The sequence below is a fragment of the Balaenoptera acutorostrata genome, chromosome 1 (assembly GCF_949987535.1).
Source record: "Balaenoptera acutorostrata chromosome 1, mBalAcu1.1, whole genome shotgun sequence".
Classification (NCBI taxonomy): Eukaryota; Metazoa; Chordata; class Mammalia; order Artiodactyla; family Balaenopteridae; genus Balaenoptera; species Balaenoptera acutorostrata.
This window is the reverse complement of record NC_080064.1, coordinates 36,813,227-36,825,957: the sequence shown is the minus strand read 5'-3', so window position 1 is coordinate 36,825,957 and position 12,731 is coordinate 36,813,227. Positions and strand designations below refer to the sequence as shown.

The window sequence follows — 12,731 nt, the reverse complement described above, 5'->3', positions numbered from 1 at the left end:
GTCATTTATCCATCTCCCCACTAGATTGTGAGTTTCTTGAGGGCAGAAACTAGATCTGATCCATCTCAGTCCTATCTTTAGGGCCTGGCACCAAGTAAAAATACATGTTCCTTGAATGAATATTGTCAAGGAGTTTTTCAACCACACCTGGCCTCCCCTCAGAGTAGCTGTACTGCTGACTTGCTCTTTTGAGTAAGTAAAGTCTTCTTTGTAAAACCTCAGATCTTCTAAATATTGCCCCACCTTCATACTAGATGGATTGTAATGCAAAGAGAGGCATGGACGCGGGACGGGGCTGTCATTCTCAGACCTCATCCAATCTGGTGGTAGTTGCCTTTGCGGGTCGGGAGGGAGGTCATTATGGCCAGAAGGAATCTTTCATTAGTTAGTGTGAGGAACAAAAACCTCCAGATTTTCCTAAGCAGCTCCTCTGGTAGGATTTTCTCTCTTGCACAAGAAGTGTTTTAAGAACCCTGACCGTGTGTGTACACGCACAAGCACATGCTTGTGTTGGGAGAGAGACAGGCTCAGTGCTGGGCAGCAGGAAGAGGGATTCTGCCTTGAGTGAGTCTGCAGCCCACATGTAGACACTCTTATTGCTCTGTGTAATGAACATGTTGTTAGCTTTCTTGAGGTCCTTTCTTAGTTCCAGTTGATAGTTGGTCTGGAGACATGGTTCTGACAGAGATAGGATGGGATGTGTTTCTTTCCTTTCCCTACCACCTCTAGAATCTGCTCCAACTCATCAGATCTCTGTCTCTAGCAGCTGGGCTGACCATGTGCAGTCTTTTTTGTTGTTGTTGTCATTGTGAAAAAAAAAAAACTAGGAAAAATACCCATTTTGCTAACTGCCAGTAAAGGGCTTTGTCTTGCACCTGTACTTATAAAGGGTGAGATTTATTGGTCTCTTTGTCTGAGGAGAAAGAGTGGGTCTGATTATCAGATTGCACACCAGAGACAAGTGCTTATGTAATCAACAAACTGTCTTGGTGTCAGAATACGATTGTGCTGGAGATAAACTGTGAAGGGAGAAAGCACTGGATGCTGACATGCTATTGGCACCGAGCGTCCTGGGCTGCTTCGTGTAGTTGCCAGTGTTTATGAGGAAGCCAGCTCGTTCCTGGACAAAGCCCTTGTGCGGGAGGGGATCTCAGTAACCAGCCATGTTATCAGTCAGGGTCAAAAGCCCCTCGCCTTGTGGTTTCTGAGTCTGGAGAAGCGGGAGTTAATCTGTAATCCCTCAGTGAAAGGAGCCACAGAGCACACATTAATTCTTCCTCTCACCTCTCCTGCTTTAAGTGGTTAAGGTCTCTGAGCTCTGTTTAGCCTGTGAGCCCTGGTTCTCAGCTTAATAAATACTTGGCTTTGCTCTAGTACCTTTCATTGTGAGGCCGTGAAAGCTTTTTACAAACATATATTAACCCAAGTGGGAATGGGCTTAAACAGCAGCATGAAAGATTTAGGTTAGGCATAAGGTAAAACTTCCCAGTATTTATTTTATTATATTGTCTCTCTTCCTCACAGTTTGTGGTACAAGTCTTCTAGGTTGTCAGTATCAGGTACAGGGACTGACTTTTAAGATTTCACCCCTTCTTCATCCAGTGCCTTGGCAGAGCTGATAAGATGTGGTCCATTGTTGGAGGCATTAATGCAGGGGAGTGAGGCCTGCCCCTGAAAGGATCTCCAGCCCCTGTATCTCTGGGGGTTGAGTTCAAGTCCTTCAGCTGTAAGCCGTAAGCCATGTCCTGCTGGACATGGCGGTCTGGGAAGCATGGAGAGGGAGGGAGCTGAGCTCACTAGGCTCCTCCCAGGCTGATGATTCTGGGATTGCTGAGCCCTGGAGAGGAGTGTGAGAGAGCCCCAGGATCCGGGAGGCTCCCACCCTCACCACACCCCAGGGTGGGAAGAGGTGGGCCTAGTCTGTGGTGAGAGACCATGCAGAGCAGTGCCCCGGTTTTTCTTTTCAGTGTAGTGCTTTTCCTGGGGCCCAGGGAAGGTGCTTGTGCACCTTGTCCACAAGTGCTGACCTAAGTCCCATCTCCACAGAGGGAGGGTTCTTGGCAAGGGTGCCATTGGTTTCCTGTGTAAGCGAGACTTTCTGGAAGCCCTTCAGTGTTCATCTGAGTGACCCTTGGTGGGAACCAAGAGAAGGAGTAGACCTAACCTTGCCCCAGGAAACTCAGACTGGACATGAGACTGTACACAGACCCTGGGGCTTTCCAAGAAGAATGGCTGTGGGCCCTCTTTTCCAGGATAGTCCTGACCCAAAGCCCCAGCTCCAGGCTTGGGGATGTGACTCGGCCCTGGGAGAACTGAGCAGGAGAGAAGCTGGGCGAGAAAGGGCAGTGGTGGGTACATGGGTGCCAGCCAGTCATCTGGCTATTGGACCTGGAGTTGGCAACAGGCCTACTCTGGACTCCGGCCCCTGCATGAGACAAAACACAGGGCTCTTCCTGCTCAGTGTGTGGGTCGGGAAGGCCGACAGGCTCTGGGTGCTGGCTGGACTGGGCCAGGACGGGGCTGCCAAGAAGAACGCAGATTCCACGAGGGCAGGGTTTCCACGCTTTTCTTCACTGCTGGATCCCCGCTTCCCAGAATGGGGCCCAGCCTCTCCAGGAGTAGATGTTGACTAAATAAAAGGAGGAGTCTTAGCACTCCAAGATGAAAGCTGCAGACCCTGGGCTCTTCCCCATCCCCACCCCCAGCCCTCAGGGGACCGACCACCTTTTCTTCTCTTTGGCTCAGGCCCTCCCTCTGCTGGGCAGTTCTTTGGTCTCCCAAGCAAGGAAAGGGTGTGGAGGTGCCAGCAGGGTGGGCATGCTGTGGGTTAAAACCTCGCGAAACAACAGTGTAGTTAATCTTTCTAATTTATTTTCCTTTTAGACCATGGGAAGTCTGTAGGCAGCAGCTGTTACCCAATTAAAATACAGATTAATATAAAAACAGTTTCTGGAATATAAAATAGAGTGGCTGTGTCCTTACACTTCCTTAAAATACCACCTAATAATGACTTGATGAACTACAGAAACCCACCTAGAGGAACTCAGCGTTCTTAAAATGAAAATTTCTTCCCTAAAAGGTGTGTATTACCATTCCATGTAAGTCGCTATGAGAAAATAACCTTCCCTCTTAGAGCCAGCGGTTTCTGTGAGTTGGGTATTTGGTATTCATTAAATGTAATTATAGTTTAATTGGAGTTTAATCCCCACCCCCCCACACTTAAAAAAAAAAAGTTTCCAAGCAGGCCTGAGATGCTACTCTGTCTGGAAGTGGCTGGGGGCATGTTGGCCACCGTGATTTCCAGCTGGCCCCGCGTCTGTGCAGGGGGCCTCCTGCCGCAAGCCTTCCAGGCAGCCTATCTAGTCTGCGCTTGAGGGATATTTTCCACTTCAAAACAAAACAAAGCAACAAGCTGGTTTGAACCTAGGCCTGACCTGGGTGGAGCGGAGGCCCTTGAGTCAGAAATTCTCTAGACTAGGTTCGTAGGCTTTTTTGTCTGCTAAAGGTGCCTGTTTGCTGCTTGGCTAGCTGGTATTGAGGGCCCAGGTATGCGGGGTGAAGGGTGGATGCCTGGGGGGCTCCCCCGGCCCATTGCTGGTTTCAGAGGGGGAAGTGCTGGACACCTGCGCTCAGAGAAGGGGTGGACTTGGAAGCGAGTGTGCTGGTCCCGTGTGAGCATTCCCCAAGTTCTGCAGGAACTTCTGAGAAGCTTGGAGGTGAATTCACTGTAATTCGGGGGGAGTTATTGAGCCTATTGAATTCAAAAGACACATAAAATCAAATTTTCTGCAAAATGAAAGCTGAAACAGGTCTGAGACCCACTCCATGGTCCGTATGTGGATGTGTTCCCCCATCTCGGGGCAGGAACTTGTGGGGAAACTTGATTCCCAAGACTTCTGTCAGGTTCGGAGCCTTCAGCTGTGCAGGTCAGAGTCTTTTACGGTAGAAGGAGAAAAACAGAAAGGAAAGGATCCAGTCCAGCTTTGAGTCCCTGCGCCCTGGTTTTCCACCCATCGGCTACTTCTCTTTTCTTTCAGCTCACCGGGATTATTCAAGCCATGGTGGATGGTCAGCCAAGCCTGCAGCAAGTGCTGGAGGTAGGTTGAGTGACCTTTAATTCCTGACCTCTGACCCCTTCCTGCTGCCTTCCTCTCCCTCCCCTCGTGAGAACGTAGCCGTGTAATTTGACTATGATTATGGCTTGATTAGAATAACATTTGCTGTCACATCAGTGACATGCTGTTGAGAGTATTGAACCATTGATCTGTCATCTCCAGCTGTTCCCGTCAGGGTTACTGACGAGATGTCCGAGTGCCACCGGGGGTTGGTGGAGGCCCCGCCAGCTCCCGGCCCATGGCTGTGCTGGCTGGCGGCTCTGGCGGCTCGGGCAGCCCGCGCTGGGCGGCTGGGAGTAGGGGAGCCAAGCTGCAGCACTGCGGGCTGGCCCCGGGGACTGGAGGTGTTTTTGTTTAGCTTTAGTGTTGGCTTCCTGTGGCATGTGAGCACTTCATTAACTCACGCAGAACTCCCCATCGATGGCTTTTGTTTGCTGTCAGCTCCTCCAGGAGGTGCGGCCGGCCCGCCTGCCCCACTGCAGCTTGCCGCTGGATGCATCGTGCCTGTCAGGGGTGCAGAGGCTGCGCTGGGTAATGATTCCTAATCAGAATAATTACAACAATTGCCTATGTGAGGAAAATCAAATTAAAGGCTTTAGAACCCTTGGCAGAGACCACACTTCTGGGATGTTCTCCTCCGGGAGCTGGAAAAGGTTAAGATGCTGCCGCTTGTGCTCCAGCCTGAGGGAGACAGGCAGCGGTGCTTGGCCTCCGCTCGTCTCCCACCCCCGCGGGCCTGGGTTTTCAGAGAGGGAGAAAGGTCCCCCTCCCACTCCCTTCTCTAGCAGGAGGAGAGAAGAGGAAAAGCCTGTGGATCTCCTTAGGTGCTTTATTTATCTTTAAGAGCAATAAACCCAAAGCTCAGCCCCTATCACAGGAGAGAGCAGAGTGTCTGGAGGATAGCAGAGCGCATCTGCATCGGAGGTCCACCTGGAGGGAGCAGGGTGGTGGAGAGGGAGGAAGATCTCTTTCTTGAGCCTAGAGGCCTGTCCCATGGGAGAGAGAAATGCAGACTGAATTTCCTGGGGCTCCTCAGGATGGAACTAGGGCCAGAGAGAGAGGTCTAGGCTCACCCAGTGGCCGAGTGTGCTCCCTGTCCCAGGGAGCGTGCAGGCCCAGGCTCTGTGGCTGGTCAGGCTCTTGTGGGGTTGGGAGAAGATGGGCTCTGAGGTGTCTCCCAGCCCCACTGACCCTCTTTTTTGGGTGGGGAGATTCACTCCTATGACTAAGGGGGGTCCTTAGCCTGGACTGCTCCCTCCAAGCCCAGACTCTAGGAGAAAGAGGGGACCCTTCCTTCCCTATCTCCCAGCCAGCATCCCAGAGCGAGGCCAGGGAGGCAGGCAGCTTTTCCCTGGAGTGTCTCTGGCTGGGATCCCGGGAGGAAGATGCTTATTCTGGGCCAGCACCAAACCAGGGCTGTTGAGGTTATGGAGTTTTCTCCATAGTGGCGCTGGTTGAGGGAGAGATTGTTCTTCAGAAGGCTTCCTCCTGCTGACCTCAGGCCAGCTCTGGAGCAGGACGCTCAGAGGATTCTGAGTCTCACCCAGGAAGCTACTTTCTGCTGTTTCAGCGTACTTTGGGGGTGAAGAGGGGGGAGATTCCTGGCATTGGCCTAGATAGGAAGTCTCCGGCAGGACAAGGAGACCAGACCGGGCTCTACTCTTTCCCATTAGCCCTGAGTTGGTTATAGAGCTGAAGAGCTAGTTCTTGTCCTAAGCAAGGCCCTGAGCAGATGGCCAGTTAGATGTTTGCCTGACACATTTGTTCTAAGCAGGGCTCAGTCTGCATTCCTCTAGACCTTCAATAGCCAGGAGGGCTGGCTGATTGGGGCTTGTCTTGGTGGTCCCTCCAACCCTTTATCCATTCAAACAGGAAGGGAAGGAAAAGGACAGGCCTGATTCCAAAAGCATCACTTTCCTGGACAGGCTCGTAGCAGAAGCTGCTCACTAAATATCTGCTGCATGAGTGAATGGCCTCGGCCCTAAGCTTCCAAGAGGCAGTAAGTGCTTCTCATGGTGAAGCCCTGGTCTTGCTGGGCATTGCCTCCTGACAGTCCTGTCCTGTCCTGTCCTGCTCTCTTTTCCAGGACCACTGTGCAGGAATTGGGGCGTTGGGGAGCCCCCTAGCAGGTGGGGCACTTACCTTGGGGATTTAAGGCCAGTGAACTGGAGCGAGATTAGCTGACTTAGGGACCTCCAGGTTTGCCTTACCTCTTTTCTTATGTAAAGTCTGCCTTATTTTCTTTAGGTGACCCTGGGGAAGGGATGCATGTCTGCGTGCATGTGTGTGTGTGTCGTGCAAGGGTTTGGGCTAGAGTGACTGGGGAGACAAACCATTCAGCAGTGGCAGGTCCAGAATTTAGCTGCTGGGGAGACCCTCGGGCTGAGGAGGATTCTCTGGTGTGCAGACTGTGAAGAGGGTCTGCAGAGTCCAGTACTGAGGAGCGGCCCTGATGCCCCAGGAGCTAGGGCTGCTGTAGCCGTGGACCTAGATGGGATCCTGGGCCCTGTTCCAGCACTGCTTCAGCATGGGCCAGGCCTCCAGAATCTCTGCGGTTCCAGGGAGCCCAGGATTACCATGGGCTCTCCATTACCTGCTGGGCACCCAAGGCCCTTCACAGTCTGGCCTAACCTAGTCCCCCAGCCTCAGTTCCTGCCCTTCCTTTCAATCACAGCGGACTCCAGTCACATTATTTCTTACTCACATTTTAATCAAGAAGACACTGTGCTGGGTTAGGGATTAAGACGGTGAATGAGACAGCTAAGAGTCCCTGCCTTTGTGATGCTGATAGTCTGGTGGGGAAGGCAGACATTAAACAGACAATTGCTAATCAGATACAAAATGTCTGTGCCTAAGCCTCTGCCTCTGCCTGGAGTGTCCTTTCCTGCGTTCCATGCTGTCAAGCAAACTCTTAGTTTTGTCATCAAGCCCTTAGTTCAGTCATCTTTATGAAGCCTTTCTGACTCCTTTCCCTGTGAAAGTTAAGGCTAGCCTCTGCCTCTTCTTGGTCTGATGGCATCCTGGGTACTTCTGCATTGCTGCCTCTATTATATTGTATTAAGATGATCTGTCTTTCTCCCCTTCCCAGCCTACTGTCTATTTTTAGGTAGGCACTTAATACATTATCACATATAATTCTCAAAACAACCCTGTAAGGTTAGTCATCCTACCTCGTTTTATAGATGACGGAAACTGAAGTTCAGAGGGGTTATATGACTTTTAAATGACTTCCCATCAGTGACACAGCCAGGATATGGAAGAGCCAAGGTTAGAACCCAGATGTATCTGACTTTCAATCCCACGTTTCTAACGACTACGCAATATAGCCTTTAAAAATAATCCTCCTGTGTGAGTGGAGCAACAGTGTAATCTGCTGCACACTTGCCCCATGCCTGGGATCTTCTGAAAAACAGGCAATGCTTCATGAATTCTTTATGATAATTTTCTTGGTATATACTGATTTTAGTATTTGTACTTCCAGTGTGAGGCAAATAATAAAATGGATCAAAGGGATGAAGGGGAAGAAAGACTTAAAGTGTGTTTTGGAGTAGTTTCTTTCCCTGTCTAGGAACTGAGCTCAGCCTTCAAAAGATTCCGCTGAATTCGAATCCCCAACCAGGAGAGGAGAAATACAAAGTCTGGGGCCAGTTTATGAGCTTCTAGCGACTGGAGCAGGCAGTGCTATCCCAGTTGTCAAGGTGGGCCTACAGCCCGGCAGAGGAGCCTCTTCTGCTAGACTCATGGTGAAAATTAACTTCACCTTCATTTGGGGAATAACCAAATTAATAAATTTGGTTAGTAGACATTTGGTGGGAGGGTGGAATGAAGAAATGAGCGAATGAACGTGTGGATTGGAGTTCCCTGCGTGGGGCCTCCTCCCAGCCTGTTCTCGTGGCCCAGGACAGCCTGTGTCTGTGCTAGGCTGTGCCTTTGTCTGAGGACCAGAGGTATGTGGACTGACCTCCTGGGATCTGTCCTTATCCTGTCCAGGGTGGGCTGCCAGGCACTGGGGGAGTGGAGGGGCTCCCTGCCCCCCACCACTTGGGCTGTGGGATCTGCCTGCAGGGATTGTCCTGCAAGGGCCTCCAAAGTTCTGAGCCAAGACTGAGAGCCCAGAGTGGAGGGATAAGATTACAGTTTTCTCCTGCTCTGATTACAAGCAGCTTATCTGCGTTTCACTGTGTGGCTCTTCACAGACTCAGAGAAAAAAAAAGGAAAATCTCATCTGTTCTTGTTGTGTACTTTTCAGAGGGTCGATGAGTGGATGGCGAAGGAAGGCCTCTTAGATCCAAACGTCAAGTCAATTTTTGTCACCTGTGGAGACTGGGACTTAAAAGTCATGTGAGTATGAGCAGGACTCCTTTGCTGGCAGGGCTTGGAATCTGCGGGACCAGGTTTTGCTTTTCTCAGGCTCATATGTCCAAGCCTCAGGGCACCTGGGTCAGGGAGTCCCTGGATTTTGGGGTCAGTAGGGCAAGATGAGGGCTGGGACCCCTGCCTTCTGCCTCTAGAACCAGGAGTGGACAAGCCAAGTACCCTACTAGTACTGCTGTTGCCTTCTTGCTTTTGCCAGGGCAGCCCTTCCTGTTGTGGAGCTACATGTTATTGCCCTGAAAAGAAGGAGGTAAAAGAGGGTCTTAAATTTTTTTCTAAACCAAATACATAGTATTTACTGTTCCAAATGCTTTGGAAATAGTAACTCATTTACTAACCCTAGGGATTCTTGTTATTCTTATTTTATAGCTGAAGACCTTAAGGCACAGAGAGGTTAAGTAACTTGCCCAAGAACACACAGAGCCAGAATTCAGACCCAGGCAACCTGGCTCCAGGGTCCATTCTCTTAACCATTATACTAGGCTAGGCTCTTATCTGGGATACGAGGCCCTGACGGTCCCACGGAGAGCCCAGTGTGGGGATGAGAGAGGGATGCTTCTAGGAAGCTGCCCAGGTCGCCAGCCTCCTCTTTCCTCCTTTGTCGTCACTGCTTTTTCTCCTTTGTCTCCTGATCCTGTCCCAGTTATGGAAGACAGAACTGGTTCCTTTGCTGGGTTGACACTTCTGCCTCTTGGCTATCCTCCTGGATACCTGGCTTCAGAGAGCCCCCAGGGAACTAAAGCGGGGTGGAGGGGGTGGAGGTGGTGGGGCACTGTTTGCTGAGGATTGATAGAATCGATACCTCTGTGTTCTTTGTGACTGAAGGTGGCAGCAAGCACTGTGTGTGTGTGTGTGTGTGTGTGTGTGTGTGTGTGTGTGAGCTTTTGAACATAGGGTAGGGTATTGGCCGGGGTGGGGAGTCGTGGCTCTAGAGTGACATTTCCTACAAATTCAGGCATTACTTTCTCACCAAGATCCTTTTTATGCCTTTTGGATGCTGGGCATTGAGGTGAAGTTCTGCACGCAGGTGGCTGTCCAGCCTGCTCTTGGACCCAACCCTCTAGGTGAGGCGAGAGGAAGGGCAGGCCTGGATCACATAAGCGCCTGTGCACCTGTCTCCCTCAGCCCCTAGGTCGTGTGCACGCTGACTGCACACCACACGCTCCGGAGCTCCCGTTGTCGCTCGTTGTCAGGGAAATTACAGTGGCTGGGCCTGGAGGCAGAGCTGAGTCCGGGGAGGGTTCCGCAGAGAAGGTGAGGAGGAGGAAGGCTGTTGCTCTGTTACAGCATCCTGGGCAGCTTTGAGCGCTCAAAGTGGGAAGGGGCTTACGAGGAGCTCCAGCACAGGAGAAGCTATCTGGGGTGGGGCGGGATTCAGGCTGACACCCAGAGTTCTGGGGCTCTTGTGGCCCAGACCAGAGGCACAGTTTCTCCAGGTAGCCTTCTGAGACTCCCACTCTCCCAGTGGCTTTCTCTCTTTGGTGTGTTCATGTCCCAAACACCCAGTTTCATCATCTTCTGTGATAGCTGTGAGTGGTGTGTACTTATATGTGCATATGAAAGCTTTCCTGTGCGTGATGTTGGGGACCATCTGGTTGGTTTCTGCATGTGAAGGAGAGGAGATGCTGTCTTCCTTGGGTCTGGCCTGCACTGGCCTGCAGCACCAGTTCAGGCCTTGGCACGGTAGGCCCTGGGCAGATTTTGGTGACTCAGGAGGCTGCTTTGCATCTTCACGAGAACTGGTGTAATCAAGAAGAGGGATAGGGTTGGGGAATCAAATCACACATAAAAGGAAATCAGATGTTAATGAGCACATACTATATTTCACTCAGTCCTCCTAACTGCCTTCTCAGGTAGGAGGTGGTGTCTCCCTTTTATAGATGAAAAAAACAAAGCACAATTAAAAACCGAGGCTCAAATTGGCAGACTCAGAGGTAGGCAGAATTGAATTCTTAAGGCCACATAGCTTCCAAAAGAGATGATTCCGGCGGACTTTGGTGGCTGGTTTGGGTCTGGCTTGGGAAGACCAGCAAAGCTGTGAAAGCCAGTGAGCAGGGAGGTGGCAGGTGGCGGGTGGCTGAGGGAGGAGAGCTTTGTGTCTGCCTTTTGGAAGCAGGACCCCACATAACTGCTGGAAGGCTCTTAATTAAATGTGTAACAAAATAAAAACAGCCAGAGAGGAAATCTAAGTAGTGCTGCGTGACAGCGCACAGCTTTTCCATGTTCCTGGAGCCTCTCGTCAGATGGCTGTCGTCGGAACCATCACCTTCTCACACGCCTGGTAAAGCCTGCTGATGAGCCTGACAAGGGTGGTGTTAAACTGACACCCACAACTTGTTAGTATGTGGCTCACTTCTTATTTTGACATCCATTTTCAGATTTAACTAAGTCTAAGGAACTTGGCAAATATTTTCATTTCCCACTCTAGTCTCTCAGAGCCATGGTTCCATCTCGTTGCTGTCTTTCCTTTCTCTCCCAGCCCCCCTCTCCCTCCAACCAACTTCACACCACTTTTGTTGGAAAGGACCTGATTAGTGAGGCACTGAGAAATGGGGACTGAAGTGGCAGCGGAAAGCCCACTGGAGAAAAGAAATCTGCTCCCATCCTGACAAAATCATTTTGTGTCCATCTTTGGTCAGTCTGAATGGGTTGACACTCAGGTTTACATGGGCTTTGATGCTATCATCACAGATCCTGCTATGGTGGGTTTTAATTTAGGGGGTGCAGATTTAATTTTCCTTCTAAACCTGTTTAAGAAACGACACTTGTGGTTTTGGCTCTTGGTCAGCTTGCCTTTCCTACCTGACCTACCTTTTCTTTGCCTTACCTGGTATTTCTTGAAGCTCCTTGTAGAGTTTAGTGTTCTTTCACCAATTTTCTCTCTTTTCCACTTACCCAGGCTCTCTGTATTGTCTCTGTAAAGGGCTTCCACCTTCGGCATGGTGGGGGGATAGGGCGGATGCAGAGTGAGGAGTGACACCGGCACAGGTGCTGCCCTTGAGGAACTCAGCTTTTCACCTGTAGCTTGGAGACCTGTGTTTACCAGCTGAATAGCACAGGTAGCTGAGAAGCTAGACCAAAGGCTTTTCCAGTGACCTGTGGGTCTGAGATCAGGAGGACGGGGGTGTGGGCTGGGAGTGGGGGACAAGGAAGAGCTGATGTGAGGGTGGACCTGGTCCTCGGTGCCGTCTGGGAAGCGGCCCTTTGGAGGAGAGGGGCAGGATCATCAGACACCGCTGTGGGGAAGCAGGGCCCAGGGGTCTGCTCAAGGTCTGCTGAGACCTCCTCCCCCTCCCCCTCAGCTTTGGAATAGCGAGTTTTCCTGCCATTGGAGGTCGACTGTGTGAATGCGGGGCTGGCATTTGACTTGAGTGTTTTCCTTGCTTTCCTCGTGAGGTGTGCATACCACACCCCTCTGTTGGTGAAAGTCTGGCGATCAAGAGATACTTGCTCAACATTTAACATTATTTTGTGTGAGACCATCTGAACTAATTTTGCAACAAAAAACTCAGCCACCTGGGTAGAAAGCTTTCTGAAAAAAGAATGATAATTTATAAGAGTGCCAGTTGGGGGAAAGCACTTAATACTATGCTGTCCAGCCAAAGGAAATGAGATCTATTCCAATTACTTCAGTACTCTGACATGAAGTTTTTTGTGTTATTTTGTTCTTTATTCATCATGAAGAAGACCAATCAGGAGGCAGGTGGAAGCATCTGTGTAAAAGTCACACCTGAATTCACACTCTTTTTTTTTTTTTCAGATGACTGAACCCTTTCCAGACTACATAGGTCTCCCTTCTTGTTGTTTCAAGTACAAACAAACATGATGTCTCTGACTGAAAAAAAAAAGACACTTGCTCATATTACCCTACTCACTGCTTGATTTGGGGGCATGCACTCAATGGGGACTACTGAGGGTCATACAGCCAAGACTGTGGAAGAGCAGAGACTGATGTCACCTGGGGTGAAGTCCCATGGCGGTGGAAGCACCCGCCTGGGGAGCATTGTGGGGCAGGGACTGTCTCGTGGGGCATGTAGATGAAGGCTGAAATGCTGAGCCGGTGACATGCTTGATGGGGGTCAGACTGGGCCCTCTTGGCATCATTCAGCAGAGCTGACCACTTCATCCTTCTTGAAGCACTCTTCATTTCTACTTATGTCTCCTGTTTCTCTGACTTTTCCTTCACAGTCCTTTTGGCAGATTCTTCTTTCCTTTTTTCTTAAATTTGGTGTTTCTTAAATA

The 12,731-nt window shown here is 50.5% G+C and overlaps 1 protein-coding gene across 10 annotated transcripts in view; it reads left to right on the top strand.

Moving 5' to 3' along the window:
• Positions 1-12,731, top strand: part of ERI3 (ERI1 exoribonuclease family member 3) — a 128,905-nt gene that overhangs the window by 35,658 nt on the left and 80,516 nt on the right. For 8 of the 10 annotated variants that reach the window (XR_009008841.1, XM_057549981.1, XM_057550012.1 and 5 more), the window contains 3 exons: positions 4,038-4,097; positions 4,557-4,646; positions 8,365-8,456. Coding sequence is in view for 9 of the 10 variants with exons in the window: in XM_057549981.1 (XP_057405964.1) it covers positions 4,038-4,097; positions 4,557-4,646; positions 8,365-8,456 (242 nt within the window). In the remaining variant the exon portion in view is untranslated. The remainder of the gene's footprint in view (positions 1-4,037; positions 4,098-4,556; positions 4,647-8,364; positions 8,457-12,731) is intronic. The other 2 variants (XM_007164579.2, XM_007164580.2) reach the window with 1 other exon arrangement.